The sequence below is a fragment of the Ovis aries genome, chromosome 8 (assembly GCF_016772045.2).
Source record: "Ovis aries strain OAR_USU_Benz2616 breed Rambouillet chromosome 8, ARS-UI_Ramb_v3.0, whole genome shotgun sequence".
NCBI lineage: Eukaryota > Metazoa > Chordata > Mammalia > Artiodactyla > Bovidae > Ovis > Ovis aries.
The window spans coordinates 60,305,054-60,328,314 of NC_056061.1; the positions used below are offsets into that span (position 1 = coordinate 60,305,054).

General features: G+C 35.3%; 1 protein-coding gene across 4 annotated transcripts in view; it reads right to left on the reverse strand.

Annotated features, from left to right (window-relative positions):
* The window catches only part of HBS1L (HBS1 like translational GTPase), an 86,973-nt gene that overhangs the window by 25,648 nt on the left and 38,064 nt on the right, over positions 1–23,261 (reverse strand). For 3 of the 4 annotated variants that reach the window (XM_027972489.3, XM_042253499.2, XM_060419692.1), the window contains one exon: positions 6,323–6,431. In XM_027972489.3, coding sequence (XP_027828290.1) covers positions 6,323–6,431 — 109 coding nt within the window. The remainder of the gene's footprint in view (positions 1–6,322; positions 6,432–23,261) is intronic. The other variant, XM_042253497.2, reaches the window with a different exon arrangement.

Genomic DNA, 23,261 nt, shown 5'->3' on the forward strand with positions numbered 1-23,261 from the left:
GGACCAATGAAACAAGACAGAAAGCACAGAAATAAACCCAGGCACCTATGGCTACCTTATTTTTGACAAAGGAGAAAAAATATTAAATGGGGCAAAGACAGCTTCTTTAATAAATGGTGCTGGGAAAACTGGAGAGCAACATGTAAAAAAATGAAGTTAGAACATTTCCTAACACCATACACAAAGATAATCTCAAAATGGATTAAAGACATAAATGTAAGACCAGAAACTATAAAACTCTTAGAGAAAAACATAGGCAGAACATTCAATGACACAAATCAAATTAAATCTATGACCCACATCCAAGAGTAACGGAAATAAAAACAAAAGTAAATAAGTGGGACCTGATTAAACTTAAAAGCTTTTGCGCAGCAAAGGAAACTACAAGCAAGGTGAAAAGACAACTCTCAGAATAGGAGAAAATTAATAGCAAATGAAACAACTGACAAAGGATTCATTTCAAAAATATACAAGCAGCTCATACAACTCAATGACAGAAAAACAAACCACCCAATCAAAAAGAGGGAAAAAGACCTAAACAGACATTTCTCCAAAGAAGACATACAGATGGCTAACAAACACATGAAAAGATGTTCAACATCACTCATTATTAGAAAAATGTAAATCAAAACCACAATGAGATATCACCTCACGCTGGTCAGAATGGCCACCATCAAAAAGTCTACAAACAATAAATGCTGGGGAGGGTGTGGAGAAAAGGGAAGGCTCTTGCCCTGTTGGGAATGTAAACTGATACAGCCACTATGGAAGATGGTATGGAGAGTCCTTAAAAAACTAGAAATAAAACCACCATATGACCCAGCAATCCCACTCCTAGGCATATACCCTGAGGAAACCAGGGTTGAAAAAGATACATGTATCCCACTGTTCACTGTAGCACTAGTTACAACAGTTAGAAGATGGAAGCAATCTAGATGTCTACTGACAGATGAATGGACAAAGAAGTTGTGGTGCACAATGTACTATTACTCAGCCATAAAAAAGGAATACATTTCAGTCAGTTCTGATGAGATAGATGAACCTAGAACCTGTTATACAGAGTGGAGTCAGAAAGAAAGATAAATATCATATTCTAATGCACATATATGGAATCTAGAAAAATGGTACTCAAGAATTTATTTACAGGGCAGCAATGGAGAAACAGACATAGAGAACAGACTTATGGACATGGGGAGAGAGGAGCAGAGGGTGAGATGTATGTAAATAGTTAACATGGAAACTTACATTACCATATGTGAAACAGAGAGCCAACGGGAATTTGCTGTATGGCTCAGGAAACTCAAACAGGGGCTGTTTTAACCTAGAGGGGTAGGATGGGGAGGTAGATGGGAGGGAGGTTCAAAAGCGAGGGGATATATATATGTATACCTATGACTGACTCATGTTGAGGTTTGACAGAAAACAACAAAATTCTGTAAAGCAATTATCCTTCAATAAAAAAATAAATTAAAAAAAAAGAATATTTAAACCAATTTGACTGATATCCTATAATGTCAGAAGGGCAGAGACATCTCTTTACATTCTTACATCTGCAGACCAAAAAATGATCTCTGCTAAGTGGCTCTTTCATGCACTGGAGAAGGAAATGGCAACCCACTCCAGTGTTCTTGCCTGGAGAATCCCAGGGATGGGGGAGCCTGGTGGGCTGCCATCTATGGGGTTGCACAGAGTTGGACATGACTGAAGCGACGCAGCAGCAGCAGCAGCTAAGTGGCTAGAGTCTGTTAAGGTGGAAATGATAAGCAGTTAGACCCAAACCACACAAATACAGACTCAGAAGATTCCAGGAGAAAAACAGACTACTAAAAACTAAGATAAGAAGAAAATATCCCATAAAGTAACTGAAATTCAATGTCTAAGCCCATAGCTTAGCCATACAGTCCTATCAAAACAGGTGGCATAAAGGAGATATTTTGTAAAAATTGGTACCAAATGTGTTCCAACAGATAAATTCATACTAAAAAAAAAAAAAAATTGCTCATCAGTTTTTAATCCCTAACTCATTCCTCCAACAGCACAGAGACTTACAATCTTTTTTCGCTCAAATACTGTCCTTAAAGGAAGTATCTCTAAATGTCTACATTTTTATTACTTTGGCAAAGGAATTTTAATTCATTAATTCAATAAATACTTGATTCACTAAAAACTGTAACATACACTAGTCACTGATACTGAGAAGAAAAGATATAGAAATGAGAAAGTTTTATCAATTGATCCCAAAAGTTTAAAATCTGAGGAACTCAGATATATAAAATAGAAATAAGACCATCTGGCTTATTTCCTCCTTGACACTGACAGTGCCTTCAAAAGTAAACACTGATCTTACTTAGTTCCTCATTAGCTCTTTGACTGTGCTCCACGGAAATCATACCAGTGCTATCCTGTGGATAGCTATGAAAGATGTAATGTAATCAAACAGACTATGATGTGCCCTACCTTTCCTTCAATGACACAAATAAACAGACTTAGGACAAAGAACAGGTTAAATTGCAAGTTATTAGAATGGACTTCCCTGGTGGCTCAGACAGTAAAGTGTCTGTCTACAATGCGGGAGACCTGGGTTTGATCCCTGGGTTGGGAAGATCCCCTGGAGAAGGAAATGGCAATCCACTCCAGTACTATCGCCTGGAAAATCCCATGGACAGAGCAGCCTGGTAGGCTACAGTCCATGGGGTCGCAAAGAGTCAGAATGAAACCAATTATACCCATCTTAACGTGGAGGTGGCAGAAAAGAATTACATATAGAAAGAAGTTTACAAACATCACTTAAGGATTGTAGTGTGATGCAGATGTGTAGGAACAGTAAATCTCTTTTCTTCCTGCCCAGAGTAACAAAAACAGATTCACTGTTCTCTCTCTTGGTATTTTTTAAATGCTCAACACTGATTCTCATCCCACGCCTCAGGAAAGAATCACATTAGTTGTATTTTCAACTTTATTAAAAGCCTCTTATCCACTCCTGTTTTATTTTGCTTTAGCAAATCTCCACTAACCAACTTGAGCACTCACAGCTTAGACAGATCGGCTTCATCTCGAACTATAGGGAAAAAATTTAAGTATGTGGAAACTGTTCCCACTCTTAAAATTTGAGTCCAACAAACCAAGCTAAGTAAATCAAATTTAAACTGAAATTTTCAAACATTTATTTGAATGTCCACAATTAGTTGTCAAAAACAAACATGACAACTCTGTATTTAGAGGAGTAAAGAAAAAAAACAAACCCTACAAATTACAGTCAAAGTATTCAACCAGAATAACTAGTCATAGACTCTGGTTCTGATCAGACCTGGGAAAAAATCACAATCTCTGGCTTCAAATCTTTCTGTTTTTAGTGAGGCTTTTCTTCAAAGGAAAACTCATGGTAACTCCAACACAGAAAACAGACAAAAGCAGAACAGCTATGACTGACACAGTGGGCTGAGGGCTGAAGCTGGTCTCACCCACAAATTAGGCAGCCCTATTCAGGATAAGAAGAGCATCACAAAACATGTCTTGATTATTTCATTTACAGATCAGTAACATGAAAGATTTGCTTTTCTCTAACTTTCACAACATTCTCTTCAAGTAAATTTTAGGAAAACTGCATTTTAATTCACTAACCCGTGCAGTGTTAGAGGAAAGGGCCAAAGTAGTTAGAAAAGCATTCTAGGTAAGTCCGTACTTAATAAAAACTTCTGCATATTATAAGGTAAAAGTTAATGTATTAGATTTTGAAATATCTCTTAAGATGAGGTAAAGTAACTATTACAAGTTCAGAGCTATAATTACTGACTGAAAGAAAGAAAGTATGGAAGAATAAGTTTGTGAATATTTTTTCAGGTGCTTTATCATATAATTGTGTAATCGTATCTATTACTATAAAATGACTGGTCTGCTTTTTTAAATCATCTTTCCAAAATTGGGAATATTTCCAAATGTATTAAGAGGCTTCATGTTTCTTTGTGAGTTCTTTAAATGATACTGGAAAGTTAATAATTTAGATTGAAGAGGTTAATCACAGTTATTTGTTCTCTATGCAACGTTCTAATGATTTTTACTCACTGCTTTTTCGAGAGAGGTATTTACTATCTTTACTAACAGTGAAGAGAAAGTTTGCTCTTTCACTTTATTCTAAGAAATGCATTACCCTTTTTTTTAACAAGCAGTCACTGGGAATCACATTATATAGAAACCTATGATGCTGAAATCTTGACTCACAAGTGTTTAATTATATTTCTCTGTGCCTTCTTGAGACTAAATAAAAACAGCCGAAGTATTATCCTTATTATAAATTTCCACAAAATCCTATATAAGTATTTGATGTAAATATAGCTTGGTCCTTGAGCAATATTTATGCATTTCTGAGTATTTCCCATCTGTACCTGTAGACCTTTTACATTCTGATGACTTCTCCTACAGAGCCACATCAAAATACTGGCTCACAGGTCTCCTTTTTACTATTTCCAGGTGCTTTTTTTTTTTTTTAATATTTAAACAAACAACTATTCTATGAAAAGAAAATAATGATTAACATTAATGGTCCCTGTCCTCATGAGGCATACAGTCTTATAAATTCTGAAAAGCTTGCATTATACTTGTAAAGCATAAAGGTAGTAGTCTAAGAATTACTTACCTGAATTAAGCATTTTTTCTTGATCATTAATTACTATATTATAATTTCAATTAATAATTTAACAATAATTTTAATTAATTATTGAGTATTACTGTTATAAATACTCACAAACATAACTATGTATTTACTTCTAATATATAGTACCCCATGGGCTGTAATATATAGACAAATATACATAGACAAGTCTAGAATCAAGCCCATTTTCTCATTCTCTTTTCTTTGTACTAGGCTCAGTTGCATGTTGCTTTCTAAGCCTCTAAAACCTTTTGCATAAGATTTTAAAATCCTTAGAACAAGGAACTGCATATTCTATTTATTTTTTCCTTGCTCAATGGAAATTATTCCATAATAGTATTAAATGGCACTCAAGACAGGAGAATAAAAAGGTATTTACGATTTTGACAACCCAAGCCTAATTCAGAGAGAAAAGACATACACTAAGCTTTTTGTTACTGAATCAGGATGCAAAATTATTTTAATGGGCTAAAGTTATTCAAACTAAAAACTAACTTTTTCATTCATCCATTCATTCAACTAACATATACGGAACGCCTACTATGTCCTAGATATTGAGTTCTTTCCCTCACTAAATTTGAAATCTAATGAATAAATCTGGCTTCTATAAAATGAACGAAATAATCAACATTCATCCCAACACTCATGGATATTTCTATTAATTTACATGAAGAAATGCTGTAAAGGAGAAAAAAATGGCTGCTGAGTTTGTATTTCCTGAAATTGAAAAAAATATATAGTTTATATTTGATAAGTATTTCTTGTCTAACTGGTAGACAAAATATATATAATTAAAGTTATGACTCTGCTGTTATGTCTCAAGCAACCCACTTTACTCATCTATAGAAACTCGAGAAAATTCTAAAGATTGTGAAAAGAAAGAATAAATGAGTAATACCTAAGTATGACTTATTATCCTTTCTCATTAGATATCTGCGAGTCTAGAAATGCTTTATTTTATATTTTGTCTTTGTTATACTGATCCATGTTATTCAGTATCAAAGTCTAAAAGAGTTTAAAGATAATAGTAAAAAAATTTAATTAATGATTACATGATTCACCAGCTACATTTAATTCCCAAACACTGCTTGTTTATGCCATCTAGTGGCATAAGGATGCCCTACCTCACAGTGCTGCTGCTGCTAAGTCACTTCAGTCGAGTCCGACTCTGTGCGACCCCATAGACGGCAGCCCACCAGGCTCCCCCGTCCCTGGGATTCTCCAGGCAAGAACACTGGAGTGGGTTGCCATTTCCTTCTCCAATGCATGAAAGTGAAAAGTGAAAGTGAAGTCGCTCAGTCATGTCTGACCCTCAGCGACCCCATGGATTGCAGCCTTCCAGGCTCCTCCGTTCATGGGATTTTCCAGGCAAGAGTACTGGAGTGGGTGCCATTGCCTTCTCCTCACAGTGCTAAATTTCACAAAATCATAGGCTTTTTACATTAAAGTAGCTATAGTTAATTTGTATGAGGAAACTGACAATGAGGTAGATTAACATACATAGATAAGTTCAGAATCAAGCCTAATTTCTCATCCCCTTTTCTTTGCATTATGCCATAGTGAGGACCTATTGTACTTCAATGATTATATTATACAAAATTGAAACAGATTCTTACAGTCTAACAAGGAGACAATACTAATTTCAAAAAAAAGAGGAAGGGTTAAAAACCTTACCTGGGCACTTCAAATCCCATAGTTTGCTTCTTTCCAGATACAGTCATCTTAGTAACTTTTGGCACAATTTCAGATTCACTTTGAGATGACTGGGAATCTATTGATTTTCCTAATTAAAGAGTAAAATATAAAAAGCTCATTAATTCAAGCTGATTCCTAGAAACCTTTATTATATATTAAATACATATTATGACAATTTTCACAGAATCACATCTTTAAACATATTTTTTTCTCTAAAATAATACAGTGAAATATGAAAATGATGAAAGAAATTCTTCTGTCACCCTGTTCTGGGAAATCCCCTCTTGTCAGGACTCTTCTATGCTTAACCCTCCACCAAATCTCTTCCTAATTTTGAACTGACTCTTAAGTTTCAATATTAAGAGGTCACAAGGTGGTTTCTGCACTGAGCCTCGTTCTGACATTATACCTAGAGCCTCTCTCTCTCTCTCCTACCACGCCCTTTCACACTACTAAAATTGTTCAGTCAGTTAGCAGATGGTTAAACTATTTTTAATCATGATACCTACAAACTGATGAGCAAGTTGAGAGTCTGCTGAATTGTACTAGACACTGCATATATTTTACTTGGTCATAACACTAGACTTAGTAAGATACTTGATTTGTTGTTCAGTCACTCAGTCATGTCCGACTCTTTGCGACCCCATGGACTGCTGCACGCAAGCATAGATACTTGATATCTATATAGAATACGGGGGAAGAGGTCAAAATTGAAAAATTAAGAACATGAAGGAAGATAAAATTATGAGCTAGGTCAAAGTAAGACTTTTATGCATCTGAACCTTTAAATATATATATATATTTAATTCATGGAATTCTTTAGAATGAACTTTTATTATTTTCAGTAAGAGTACCATCAGGATTTTGTCCACATAAAACTATGGAAACTGCACTGCTGCACTGATAAGTGTATATATAGAAATTATGTTTAAAAATTACAAAAGGTAAATTCACATATATAATTCATTCAAAACATTTGTTATCTGCCTATTGTATGCCAAGCATTATACTGGAAATATAATGTTGAACAAAAGCAGACATAATCCTTGTACTGAGAAAGCTTATAGTCTAGTGGAGAAAATGTACTAACTGATCACAAAAATATAAGTAAAATTAAAACTGTCACTAGTGTTATAATCCATATATGATTTGGTGACAAGGCACATGAAAACAAGAGTTAAGATGCAAAAAAAAAAATGAATAGGAATAAACTACAAAGAAGAGCATTTCAAACAGAGAGAGCAGCTTGTATATCAAGGCCCTACTGTAGGAGGCAACATGGCCTTCAGAGAGAGTGAAAGTAGAGGGGAGAGGGAGCAGAGTTAAATGAAGCTGAAGGAGGCGGCGATGGTCAGGCAACGCAGGACCTTTAAGTCGCAGCAAAGATCCCAATGTTCATTCTAACACAACTGGAAGCCTAGAAAATGATATAAGAATGTGAGGGGGAAGGGAAATAGAGGAAAAGATAAAATAAATGGTCACTCTCAAAGATGTCTGGGTGGAGTATAGATTTGTGACTCATCAGCACATAATTAGTTGCTAAAGACACTGACATAAGTGAGATCACCACAGTAGAGAATACCAAGGAAGAAAACAAGTGGTCTGAGGACAAAGCCTTGGAAGAAATGCAACCTTTAATCATTTTAACAGAGGACAGTAAGAAAGAGGACAAGGCCTACAAAAAGGTGACAGAGGAAGGCTAGGGGAGAATGGTGCCCGAAGCTAAGGGGATTTGGCATCACCAGAGTCTGAGGCTGCTGCTGTTCAATCAAGTGAGACGAATGAAAACATTCACTAGTGACGCGAGCCCTTTAGATAAAGGTCATTCGTAGAGTTAGCAAGAATCATTGGAGAGACATGAGGAGAGGAAATGTTAGAATGGGTTAAAAAGAAAATGAAGGTGAGAAAACAGAAGTAGCTGCAAGAGCACGTCCACTATCTCTTACGCATGATTACAAAGTCCAAAAGCTCTAAAAAAATCAAGTTTTTTTAAACTGATTTGGAAGTAAAACCTGACCTGGACTGAAAGCTTTTTGCAGCCCTTACTTACTCCACTTAAAGTGAAAAGCCACACATTCCAGTGCAGAAATAACAATGTGATGATCATAGGGTGCTGCCCCAAATCCCATCGGGCTATCACACCACAGGTGTTAATGCTTTCTGAAATCCAAAACCTTCTGATTTCTGAGTCAAATCTGGTCCCAAGGGCTTAGATAAGCAATTGTGTAGATATATGGACCAATGACTCTTAAAAAAAATCTAACTGGAAACAGGAGGAATGTGGTAGAATGGTAGCAAAAATGTTATATGGGATCATCTGATGGAGAATGTAAAACTGAGAAGGGCTGGTTCAAAGTATCAGGAAGAAAAAAGATCACGTCAGGTGTTTCAGAATTGCTGACAGTGCAGAAAGGGATGGGACATAAAGCACAGGTAGAAACTCAACTGAAATAGGAGAAAAGCACTTTTACTACAATAGAAACCAGGTTGGTATGTTGAGAAGCTAGAAGATGAAAACTCCTAATAGTTCCTATTTTCTCCATAACATAGCAAGTAGTTATCTGGTGAGACTGAGGGTGACTGAGAAAAGTTAAAAGACTAGTGAAGCAAATAAGGCTTTCAATAATTTTTGCACAAAGAATGAGTTGAACACACACCAAAATAGGGGAACTGTTGGACAGTACTGAGGTTTACAGTATTTAAAATTGAGATTTGCCCATTTAAGATTTGCAATAATGAATGTGCAGTGGAATCAATCTGCCTGTCCATATGACTTTTTCTAGCAATGTTCAGTCATTCAGGAAGAGGCACAGAGAAGATACCGACTGCGTCATAGGTAGGTTTCTACTCAACATACAAAAAACGGGCAAAGAAAAAAAGGTGGTTGAAAGTAATGGCAACAAAAAGGGGGAGTTACTGAAATTCTAAATCACGAACTCTAAACTGGATTAAACAAAATGATAAAGGAAGAGTGCTGATGCACTGAAAGTTGGGGTCCAAAGGTCAAGAAAAGTTCATGATGTAAGAAATACAACGAAGTGGTTGTGGTCAGAACGGAACAAGTGATTTCATGATTTGAGGGGAGAGGAAGTTGAAGGGAGGGAATTCATCAGTGAATTTCTGATGAAAGGTGAAGGTCACTGGAAATGAGCTGGTCAAGGAACTGCCAAGTTCAGAGCACTGGACTTGTTTTCCCACGTGGATGCACAAGCTATGATCAGGAAGAGCTCAGGGCATAAGAGAAAACTGCAAATGAGCTGCCAAAGTCTTAGTGATCAAGGAACAGTAACTATGATGTTGTTCAGGAGATGACAGCAGTGAAGAAGAACAAAAGGCTGGTTAAGGGCAAGAGACAGAAGCTTCAAGGAGCTGGGATTTAAGGGGGGAAAGAGAGAGTGAAGGAATATGGTTGGAAATGGCAGAAAAGAAAAGAAAGTTTACTTTCTAGACCTTGGAGTTTGAGAGGATATACATGAACTAAGCAAGGAAGTCGAAAAAACACTAGGAAAACAGGTTGAGAATTCTGGAGGGGTTTGATTTCCATGATAAAAGCAGTTTCAAAATTCTAGGGGTGAGTGAATGAAAAGGAAGGAAACTGAGAGTATGATGATGATGATGATGGGGGTGGGGGGAGGAGGGATGAGGGGATGAGGGAGTGGTGTGTGTAGGTGGGAGAACACCCTGACTGATAAAGAGGCACGGCAGATTTTGGACTCTGTCAAAATAGAGGAAAAGACTCAGAAAACATAAAAATGTCTCAATCCAAGTAAGACAAGGTTAATTCCCACTTCTCCTGCCTTTTTCTCCCCCGATTATAAAATACTTATTAAGGTATACTTTAGGGAATATAGTGAATATAAAACTTAAGATAATTAAAACTAATTTTAATACCTTCTATTTTATCTGTAAAAAAAAATCCCTTGACTCACTTACACATTTATTACATTGAAATACTTTGATGGTGACTTTTATAAAAATTAGTTGGGTCATAAAACGAAATAAAAGGTCTTTAAGCATAAAGAAAAGTCACAATATGAACTCATACTATTTCTGGCTGTGCTTAGTCACTCAGTTCAGTTCAGTCGCACGGTCGTGTCCGACTCTTTGCGACCCCATGAATCGCAGCATGCCAGGCCTCCCTGTCCATCACCAACTCCCGGAGTTCACTCAGACTCATGTCCATTGAGTCATGTCCAACTCTTTTCGACCCCATGGACTGTAGCCTGCCAGGCTCTTCTATCCATAGGGATTCTCCAGGTAAGAATACTGGAGTGGGTTTCCATGCCTTCCTCCAGGGGATCTTCCCAACCCAGGAATCACCCCAGGTCTCCTGCATTGCACACAGATTCTTTACCGTCTGAGCTACCAGGGTTATTTCTGGGAATGCAGTAAATATTTTTCATTTCTGGCAATTTCTATCTACAGGATATCAAACCTCAAACCAAAGATGCAGTATTTCAAAAATTTGGTTATGTAAATGAAAGTCTTATTTAGAAAAAAAAAAAAAAACAACCCTTGAATCTGAATATCAACCACTAAAGCAATGGTTCATAAACCTTTTTATTTCGGCCAGATACCCCTTTGAAAAAGCTAATGAGAATAATGGGACATTTTTGACGCTTTTGAAAAATATACAGTACACAAAACTCTGCATGCTATTTCAGCGGGTTCAGTAATTCCAACCCTAGACCTCTCCCCAAGAGAGAACCTTGCTTCAGCCTATTTTGGAAATACGCTAATTCAATTTGATGTTATCTATAATCGATAAAAGCATATGCTCAATACATTTTCTATTCAGCTGTTATTAACAGCAGTGTGATGTGGTTCCATTGATCCAACCACATTACACAGTTCCCTTCATAACTAGCATCAAGCTGATGATAAGCAAAATCTGACACAGGTCAGAAATGAACTAATAACTAAAATAACCAGTCATGGATCAATAAGAGATACATATATCCATCACATACAAATGTAAAATGTTTACTGTATTCCCTCATCTTCCCCAACCAACTAGAAATTCATTTTCTGTATAACCACCTCAAGAAATTGAGTATTACATTCTCAAGAAGTGCTAAAATAATGGCAGCATGGAATGAGTCCTAGATGGAAAAGAGGAGCTTGGATTCTGTACTGCTCTGCCACGAATTAAGTGTTGTCTACCTTACAGCTTAAACAGTTTGTTTAATTTCACCAGCTTCAGTTTTCCCACCTACACAATGAAGTAAATTAAAAGGTTTCTAGTTCTGTGAATGCATCTATCATTCCCAAACCATTAAGATATCCCTTAAATCAAACAGCTCCTTAGGAGGTAAAGAAAAATGTAACACAACAAAGAAAAATAATCAATGTTCTCCCCCAAGTCATGTAAAACCCACCCACCAAATCACGCTCACCAAAAAGAAACATATTCTGAAGATTCATATATTAGTGATTAGTGTTTGGTCTCTAGCAGGATGAAGAACTTTTAGATTTTTCTTTTTGATGAAAATAACAGCTATCCAGTTAATCAAGTCCAACCTGCTTGTTACATAGACACACACACACACACACACACACACACACACACACACACACACACACACACACACACACACACACACACAAAGTCCCCAAAACAAAAACAAGGAACAAAGAAGTGACCACCTTAGTGGCAAGGTCTGTACTTAATCAGCCCACCTACTTGTCCAGTTCACCTCTATCTCTAAAGCAAAGCCTTCTTCTGTTCCTGGTGATTACCCCTTGCTGGGCTGCTTCCTCTAGAACTTGACTGCTTCCACTTCCTTCCTTCCTAGTAGATTTTAAGTTACTAAAATCTAAGTAGCAAGAACTATTTAGATCTGTCTCTTGAACATGCAATTACCCAGGTCTCTCGTCCTGAAGACTTTTTTCAATGTATATTCCTTTGTAAAGGTTTCAAGGTTTCAAAGCTAAATCTCCCTACGCAACTGTAACAGACTTGCTAAATTTAATGAAACTTGCCATTTACATATCCACAAGATTTACCCTCTTCTGATTCATTCCTTTGGTCTTTAAAACACGATCAGTATTAGAATACAACATCTCTTTGAGGGTAGGAACTCCCTTATACACCTGTTCATAGTACCCAGCACATGACACAGTGCTCTGCTCACAACTAGCATTCCAGAAAGAGAGTTTAATGATAAACCCTTGAGGGTTTAAAATTTCAAACCACGAGTTCATCTCTATTGCTTTTGCAAGTTACCTTAGTTCTCTTCTTCAGGCAATAACCTCAGTTTACTTTCTACCTACCTCTTGCACTTAATACCAGCCACATCCTAATGCTTAGAGATCTGGGCTCCAGAAGCCAATCTGACTCTTGCTATGTGTGGCTCTTCTGCCAGGGGTTGTATATGCTCTTTTACCTTCACAACAACCATGCAAAGTGAGTATAATTATTCCTACTTTAGAGAAACTAAGGCTCAAAACAGTTGCTTTGTCAAGCTTATACAACCTCGGGCAGTGATACAGCTAGATTAAAAAAAGAAGATATGTATCACATAGTGATTAGAGAGCTTATACACTATTCTGAGACAATTATAAAAGCTGTGGAGATTAAGTTGTAGAAACAGTAAGCAACAGAATTCTAAGTATGCATCTGAGTAATTAGGAACAACTTAGCAAATGAAATGAGATTTGACCTGAACCTAGAAAATAACACAAGAAAAGTCATTTTTAAGTGTTAATGGGGCAAAAGTTCTGAAAAAGAATGGGCAGTGACAAAAGACATTTTTAAAGACTATGTAACACTGAAGCTTTGAAGGAAAGAGTTCTTTAAAAGAAAAAGATCTTTCATAGATTTATTTTCAAGGGCCATTTTCTCATTCAATAAGTAGAGATTAAAACAATATTAAATATATTAAATTAGGGAGGATAATTACTGTTTAAAATGGGAAAAGCTAAATTAAGAAGAGGTAAAACAAAAACCATAAAAACATATGTAATAATGATTTCTCCATAAAATATGCTGCCATGTCTCATCTGTTTATAATTCCTTAACTTTTCCCTAGCCATTAATAAGGCATCCTCGTCTTCATTCCTAGGATGCTTTACACTCTATAGGTATCTTCCACCTTGAAGTAATCAATTCTAGTAAGTTGGCTAGAAATCTAAGGCTCTGCCACTAGAAAATTCATGAACTTGAGCCTAGACTGAGTCATCAAATAAAGACTGAGTTTATCCCGTGGGCAAAATAAGGATATTACTACCTAAACCCTCTACCTGACAACAATTTTGTAATAAATATTGTATTTGTAAAAGCACACCAACTATTTTAAAATACTGTCAACTAAAAAAAATTGTCAGATCTTATTCTTTGGAATTATCTCATCATCGTTCATAAAACATCCTTGCCAGAAAACTTCTAAATCAAAAACAACTGCTGAAATTTGTGGTCAATACATATTTACTGTCAAGTATCTTTAGTTTCACTGGATACTGCTGTACCCATTAACTTTTCATTTTTTTAAGTGATTTTAGCTAATTATAGGATCAAAAATTGCTGGAATAAACATGTACCTAGTCATAAACAGGAACACAAAAATTATACCTCAACTTGGCTTGAACCTAGTGTGTTTTTTTTAATTTGCTTAAGTGTCTTTCCAGGTGGTGCCATTGGTAAAGAATCCACCTGCCGATGCAGGAGACATAAGAGACCTGGGTTCAATCTCTGGGTCAGGATGACCCTCTGGAGGACTGCATGGCAACTGATTCCAGTATTCTTGCCTAGAGAACCCCATGGACAGAGGAGCCTGAATGGCTACAGTCCATAGGACTGCAAACAGTCGGACACGACTGAAGTGACTTAGCACATAGCACATATAAGTAAGTCGAAAGAGTACATTAAAAAAAAAATGATATGGTATTACAAAATCCAATGGGACTACTGTAGGGGAAAACATGCTAAGTTAATGTTCACCTGAAAGAGTAATGTGAGAGAATGACCAATAAAATTTTTTAAGTTAAGGATAATGATAGTTGACTGGAACTACCAGATATCAATCATAAAGCTGAAATAATTAAAATGTGGTAATGGCACAAAAACACCCTGATGAATTAGAATAAAGCATCTGCAAATGAACCAACAGGAATATATTTATGTTCGAGATACATAAAAATAAGAATTAAATGTATGGAAAAATACATAGGAATATATAGGTTACAAGGGGCTTCCCTCATGGCTCAGCAGTAAAGAATCCAGCTGCCAATGCAGGAGACACAGGTTCGATCCCTGGGTCAGTAAGATCCCCTGGAGAAGGAAATGGAAACACACTCCAGCATTTCTGTCTGGAAAAATCCCATGGATAGTGGAGACTGGTGGACTATATAGTCCATGGGATCACAAGTCAGACATGACTTAAGTGACTCAACAACAAAAATACAGGTTATACACAGTCCTCTAAAAAAGGAGGAATTCAACATATGCAAAGAAATGTTTAAATCAGCAGGAAAAGAATGGGTTATATTCAATATTGTATTGGGAATACTGGCTATCCATTTAGGAAAAAGACCTGATTATAGGTTTACAGTGTATCACATATAAATTCCTTAATGACTAAAGATATGAACATAAAATATAAAAATTTATTTAATTTTCAGGTAAGGAAGACTAACAAACTTTACATAAAAATGTTAAAATGTTTCCAAAAGATACTACAAGCAAACATAGTGTATGTGAGGAAATACACAGAAGGGGTTAATATACATAAAAAGCTCCTACAAACCAATAAATAGACCAGTTCAAAATACACAACTCAAAGAAAGGTGTGGCAGAGGAAACGGAGTAGTGAGGGATGAGCAGAAGGGAGAGGAGGACTGAAAAGAGGAGATGGTAAAAGAAGGGGGGAATAGGGTTAAAGGGAGCAGAGAAATAAGTAGGATTTTTACTTTTTTTATTAGCATCCAGCATTGCAAAGGAAAATGGTAAAAGAGCACTATCTGATACCATTGGCAAGAGAACAGCCTTTGGCAGGGTATTTGATAAAAATCAAAAAGTTTACTATATACACTGTGTTTCTGGAAATGTGTCCTACAGAAATACTAACGTTACTGTACAAACAATATATGAACAAGATTATTTACTGTGGTGCTGTTTGTAATGGCAAAATGATTGTAGATGTACCTCAATGAGGAAATGGTTAACAAATTATGATGCATCCAAACAATGAAAAAAATTGCTTCAGAAAAAATAGTAAACCCATATGTATGGAAAGAAAACCATGACACATTAAATGGGAAATGCAATTGCACTGTTATACAGCAGAGATGCTACATCATTATGCCACTGGCATTAAAATGTCTACAAGAATGTAAGTGAACTTTTAAAGTGATTACTTTAAGAAACTGATACTAGGAAAAAGGAAGGACTTTTCATGTCAAAATTTATATACATCTATGCTACAATGACTACATACACCTTTATAATTAAAAATGTTTAAGTGAAAAGCATATAATTAAAACATTCAAAACATTAAAAACTCATTTCTATACTATTCTTCAAAGATGTTCTTGATTATTATTTCATGTTTTGAAAGGTACAAAGTTCACCCAATCAATCATCCAATGATTACTTTATATTCAGAATGGTCTAGTAAGGCTGAAATTAACATTCTAAAGAGTTTTGTCTTTTTGTGTTAAGTAACCCCTTGTTAGGTTCCAAGGCTTCCAGACAGCAAGGACTGAATCTTTTGAATTTTTCTGTTTCTACAACTGAAGTATTTGATACAATGCACATCATTTATACATGTTTGCTGAATGCTGAACTGAACAAACAAAATCATTTCCTAGTAAATTCCTAAAGGAATGAAGGTGAAAACTAAAGGGAATTATAAATGGGACATCTCTGAACATGGAATCTTTTATTGGGGTAAAAAAATCATGGTAGAATCTATCCTACACTCTTAAATTTTCTAAAGCAGGATTTCTCACTCTTAACTACTGACATTTTGGACAGGATATTTTTTTATTGAAGGTGAAGCGGTGTATTTCAGGATGCTTAACAGCAGCCCCCAAACGTCTACAGAGCCAAATGTATGCTGTGGGGCAAAATTACCTCCGGTTGAGTACTGCTCTAAGGAGTTATTAGCAGAAGAATTAAATACTTATGATACACCCAATAACCATCCCATGTCAAACTCCTCGTTGACTCTCACTTGAGAGTATAGTCAAGGAGGTAAGTCTGCCTGCTGCCAGGTAGTCTGGGTTGAATCCAGGCCCTGAAACTTTACTGACTGACTTCAAGTGAATCACTTCACTTCTCTGTGTGCCTAGTTTCCTCGTCTATAAAGTGATAACAATATTAAAACCTACCTAATAGATTAAGAGAATCTAATGAGTTAACACATGTAAAGGGTTTAGAGCAATACCTGACATATATTAAGTACTCAATGATTCATACCACACTGAATCTATAGACACAAATTAATCTCTAACAATCATGTATTAATTCACGACAGAAAGGAGGGAAATGGGTGACTCTCTCTGCCAGGTACTGGAATAGAGAGACCAAAGGCATGATATTTAGGTGGCGCTAGTATCGAGAACCTGCCTGTTAATGCAGGTACATGTAAGAGAGGTGAGTTTGATCCTTGTGTTGGGAAGATCCCCTGGAGAAGGGCTCGGCAGCCCATTCCCGTGGGTCCACAGGGTTGCAAAAAGTCGGACACGACTGAAGTGACTTAGCATGCACATACGTATAGCCTCAAGAAACTTTATGTCTAACAGAGACACCACACAAACATTATTACAATATGAACTGCTATAAAACAGACACAAAGACAATGCATAGGAAAGGTCCTAACCCACTATACTGGAAGAGTTAGACAAGTTTCCTTCAAAAGATTCCTAGTGAATCTTAGAGGGAAAAATAAGGAATAGGGACTCAGAACCTGACACAATGCATACAACTGACAGCAGATCAGCATGGTTGGGAAATAAGAGATTAACTGGGTGAGAAGGACAGAAAAACTGGCAACTCATTAAGACTACATGTAACATTTAGGTATTTAACTTGATTTTGAAACATAAGAGCCACTAAAAGAATTTCAACATTGGTAAGACATACCATATTGTGAATTAAAATGAATTGTGGAGGAAAGACTGAGGAAGAGCAGTTAGAAAACTGTCGTACTGACATGCATAAGAAATTCTTTTAACTGACCTAAGAATGATGGAGATGGAGAAAGGGTTGTTTAAAAGCTATTACAAGATAAAACTAGGGACATTTGCTGCCTGAATGTATGTAAGAAAGTAAGAGAAAGAACAGCTGCCAAATTTTCTAGCAAGGAAAAGTAGATTGCTATTACCAAATAAATATATTACAGAGAACTAAAAGAAGTCTACTAGTCAGGATCTTGCTTCTCTTGGATGGTCTCTTATTCAAGTGCAAAATTAAGAGCAGTCCATTCAGGAACTGCTGCCTCCTAAATGGAGAGATTGCCTATTTCATGTTTTTTTTTAAACATTGCTTAGACACCGTCTCAGGTCTTTAGAGTTTTTCCAAGTTACTATGTAACATGTACTTGGCACTGGAGACACAAAGATGATTAACAGTATCTGTTTTCAGGGAGCTTTCACTCTAGATGTAAAATGACAAGACTGACAGAAAATATAAACAAAGAAATTAAAGAGAATACTGCAGGTGATCACAAGTGCTATGACTATAGCTAAGGGAGTACCAGAGCACATGAAATAAATAAGAGGGGACAAGCATGGAAGATAATACATTAACAGAATATGGTGATGAATTAAATGTTAGGAAGGCAGAAAATACAGATGTTAATCCCTATGACTCTAAATTAGATATGAATATAGAACCCACTGGATCTGATATTTTCTTTCAAGACAAACAGAAATTGGATAGAAAGCTCAATAATCAAGTTTGTAAAGCCGAATGAGAGCGCTATTAATACACAAGTAACTTGAGACCTGGAAATGGATGAAATAACTTACAGAAAATGAAATGAGAAGGTAGTGAAGGTCCAATGAATATACGCTAATAAAGGGAGAAAATAAGCACTCACATTCCCTGTACAGTCCTTACATGAATTAAGGTTCATATAATCATGCAAATCTGCTGGTTGTATCATTAGAGATCATTTGGTGCTGTCCATCATTTTATAGATGAAAACATCAGTGGATTTCGAAAGATCATATGCCTGATAAATGAATTTTTTTTCTCCAGGATATTTCACAGGCACCCTCTCCTTTCCACCCTGTTTCTGACTGCACATCCTCAGAACTTCATGGAAGTACATTTCCCAAGGTAACCAAATCAGAGCTGTTCTGAAGTTAAAAAGTATACAAAACTTGCTAAGTCAAGCACCTCTATAAAATCTTAATGCTCTGTCTAGATTACAATTTTCTGATTTTAGTTATCTACTTAGATACTTCAGATCATGTTAGATTAGTAATTCTGATTTCATTTAATATTTGCATTCCAAAATCTGCTAATATAGAGCCTAGAAGTTAAATCATTCTCAGCTTAACATAGACATTTCCAATTAGTAGAATTTTAATTTTCAGTGGGAAACTAGAAAGGTACACTAGTCTGCCTCTAATAACAAACATCTGGATATAATCTTCTTAACCTTTTGCTTATGCTCATTTTAGGTGGGGAATGGGATATTTAGGGTCTAAAACATACATTATAGCATAATGCTATCAAATTTAGGTCACACACAATAATCCCCAATTCTTAAAAATGATAATTCCAGACCAAAATGATATGACTCAAAATAAAAAACCTTTATTGTAAATCTTCATGTAGCATATATCATTTCTCATCTGTCTATCAGTATAAGTATGTGCACTACCTGTCCAACTAACCTCTGAGCTCCAGAAGGATATTTTTATATTTCTTTTCCACAAGAGCAAGTCCAGTGGCCTAATATATACTAAGCACTCGAATATTCACTAAGATTACATAATCTTATATACGGAAAGAAGTAATAGGTTCCCTGACTCAGTGATTCTCAGCTTACGAGGGAAGCCAGGTACAAGCACATCCTTGCCCTCTTCCCCTCTGAGAAGCATTGTCACTGATAGGTACTGATCCTGACAAGAAAGTGGTACATCTCAGGTGTCCTGGGGCAAAAAATAAAATCACTATGAATGACGTGTCTAGTGTAAAACTAATTTCACAGATGAAGAAGTGAGGTTCACGATTTGTCCAACCCTGGTTAATACTTTTTGCAGATTATATCGATTTACCTTTTGTTGACTGGTTTCAGGTTCATAACTAAAAATGTTTGAAGATGTCTCAAGTCAGGAAATTAGTTCAGTTATCCTTTTACTGTGGCCCTCATACTATTTTTAAAAATAACTATTTAGCCTGTTCAGTGAGAATCTCTTCCCCACATATACATGTCATTAAACCTCTAAAATGTTTGAACATTTTAATACTATTAGCCACATCAAATAGGATACTAGGTAATGAAAAACTGTTCTCTAGGAAGTAATATTCTTAAATTCAATTAAAAACAACCAAAGTTTGTTTGTTTCATATAAAATCTATAACTAAACATGAGAGGCATTACCAGGGACATTTTAATAAAATAAGCTTTTTATCTGCTGATTGTGTTAAGAAATTTCAAATTTAAAAAGGACCTATAAAGATGTGAAAATACTGTAACATTAATTTGTTTAAATTTTATAATTTTTAATAAGTGTAAGTATTCTCTGAATCAAACTGGAATTGAAAATTGACTCCACTTTTAAAGATGTGTGCAAGTAGACGGAAAATGAAGACAGGGAAAACACAGAATACAAAATTGTATGTACACTTGTATGTACAAACCTTACTAACATAAAGAATAAAAATGCGTAAGGAAAATCCTAAAAGGATGTGGCAAAACACAAGATTTTGTCTTTGGGTAAGAAAATCATAAGTGACTTTTTCCCCTTTTACTACATTAAATATTTAGGAAAATAAGTTAATGGAGATTCGAGAAACTTTAAAAGGAAGAAATTATTTTTCATATTTATATGATTAAGACAGAAATTTACAATTTAAAATAATTCAAGTCAAAACATCCAGAGTTTTAAAAAATATATATTTTAGGGGTTTTTTTAAACTGAGGTTTTCCAGGTAAATACATTTTTTGCCATGAATCATTATAGTTCCTATAAGTGTTTCAATACAGAAACACATGCCAAAAAAAAGATTTTCAAAGGAACAGTGTTAAATTTTCAATGAAAAACTACTTCAAATAGAAAATCATTTCATTGAATCTGAGTACACATATAAATTCTAGTTACTAGATATACATTTAGAAAGCACAACTAAGCTACAGAGAATAAACCACTTTCTTCAATATTACAACCACACTGTGATTTGTTCAGTATAAATTATTTTTCATTTTAAGATATCCTTCATATAGCATAACCTGACTCATCAAATCCATCACTCTGTATCCATCTCCTATGATACAGAAGAAAAAAATGTTTTATCCTAAAAAATATTCATTGGGATCAGCTTTCAATTTTCTATAAGTGTCATTGAGCCAGCAGTCTTAAAAATTAAAAACTTTTGAAGAATAGATTTCAACTTTATATTAGACTGGATTATATGCTTTGAAGTAGTATCCACAAAATTTTATAATCTAATATATATAATTATTTTAAATTATATTAGGAGCAAGAAGAGTTCTACCCCCTGGAAGAGAAACTGGCAACCCACTACAGTATTCTTGCCTGGTACATCACTGTACACAGGGAACTATACTCAAATATCTTGTAATAATCTACAAGGAAAAATAATCTGAAAATGAATATATATACATATATACATACATATATATATAAAACTGAATTGCTTTGCTGTATACCTGAAACCAATGCAACATTGTAAATTAACTATAATTTTTTTTAAAAAGATACACAATGAGTCATAACCATGTCCAAACATCATCGTGAATCCAAAAGTGGGGCAGTCATTCCTAAATAACTTACGAAAACTTGATAAAATCCAATATTATCCAATATCCAGAAATAACTCCATAACGCATGTAATGAACTTTCAAGCAATTAGCAAAGGAAAGGAAAGGGAAACTAATATTGTTTTAAGAGACTGATACATGGAACTAGCTGGGTTAAAGATGAATCATCTTAATTACCATTTCAAAAAAAATTCAAGTCTCAGAGAAATCCAGTAATTTTACTAAGGTCATGCAGATAGCAAATGAAAGAGCTAGGTTACAAAACAGTATTAATTTAATTCAAGTGTTATCATCCTTTTCTGCTATATCCCATGCTACCAGTCAGAGCATACAATCTGATGAATCTTTTCAATTCTAATGAAAATCTGAGAGAAAATACAAGTTTGACTATTTTTTTACACTTCACACAGAGACAAATTTTAGAGGAATTAAGTCTTAAACTCATATAATCTTCCTGAAAGAAAACAGAATATGTACATCTTAGGCTTGATTTTTTTTTTAATCCAAGACTGCAACCTGTTTAAACAGAATCATATGAAGTTTTTCAATTTTTTTGTAGAAAGAGACCATAAATAAAGAAAATGAAAAGATTGGAAACATTTACAATGTATATGCTAATAACAGATTAATATCTGTAATATAAAAATATTTTAATTAATAAGAAAAAGACAACCTAATTAAAAATGGATAAAATATACAAAATTAGCAATTCACTGAACAAGTTTAACGGCAAGTGAATATATGAAAACATATTCAACTTCATTAACGAAGCAATGAGACATTAACTTCTTACCTGTCAGACTGTCCAAAATCAAGATAAATAATGACACTAACTGCTGGGGAGGGATGAACCATAATACCACTCATATAGCAAAGGCTGTATCATGGAAAGCAATCAGTATACCTTTAAACCCAGCAATTTCACCATAGGGATCTATCTCATAGAATCAAGACCCCAGTTTTTAAGGATATGTACACAGATGTTCTATAAACAGAATAGTTCAAAGAAACAAAAACTGGAAATAAAATTAATATCCTTCAGTATGCAATATACTGACTAAATGATAGCACAGCCATCCCATAGAATATGATGTAATTACCAAAAAGAAGGGCTTCCCTGGTGGCTTAGTGGTAAAGAATCCACCTGCCAATGCAGGAGACCCAGGTTTGATCCCTGGGTAGGGAAGAAACCCTGGAGAAGGAAATGTCAACCCACTCTCGTATTATTGCCTGGAAAATCCCTAGGACAAGCAAGCTTGAAGGGCTACAGTCTATGGAGTCACAAGAGTCTGACATGACTTGGCAACTAAACAACAACAACAAAAGGCTACATTGGAAATACTCCGGTTAACAGTGTATTACAAGGAAAATGAAAATTATAGTACTTCTTTTCTTTTTTATAATAGTAATGAAAAATCCCTCTATGTATATGTGTTTATTTTTATATATGATTATGTAAAAAAAAAGAAATACATGGAAGAATTTATATCAGGCTATTAAAAATGGCTAAGATAGAAGATAAGTCATCTCCCCAAAAGGGCTTACATAAAAAGTAAGAGCTTTACATAAAGTCATGAATGATTTTTAAAAACCAAAAAACTCAGTGGAAATAAATATAAGTCCCTAATGAACTAGACTTTAATATATAATCACTTTTTAAGGCACTTGTTCCTTAGAGAGTAGTAAGAAAACAACTTTATTTCTTTGAACCAAGTTCAATTATCACTTGTTGAGCATTCTCTATGTGCCAGACACTGTGCCAATTTTATTGCATGGGTTATTTTACTTATGAGTGCGTGCTCGCTCAGTCATGTCTGACTCTTTGTGGCCCAATGCACTGTGACCCGCCAGGCTCCTCTGCCTGTGGAACTTTCCAGGCAAGAATACTGGAATGGAGTACCATTTCCTACTCCAGGGGATCTTCCCGAACCAAGGATTGTACCTGCGTCTCTTGCATCTCC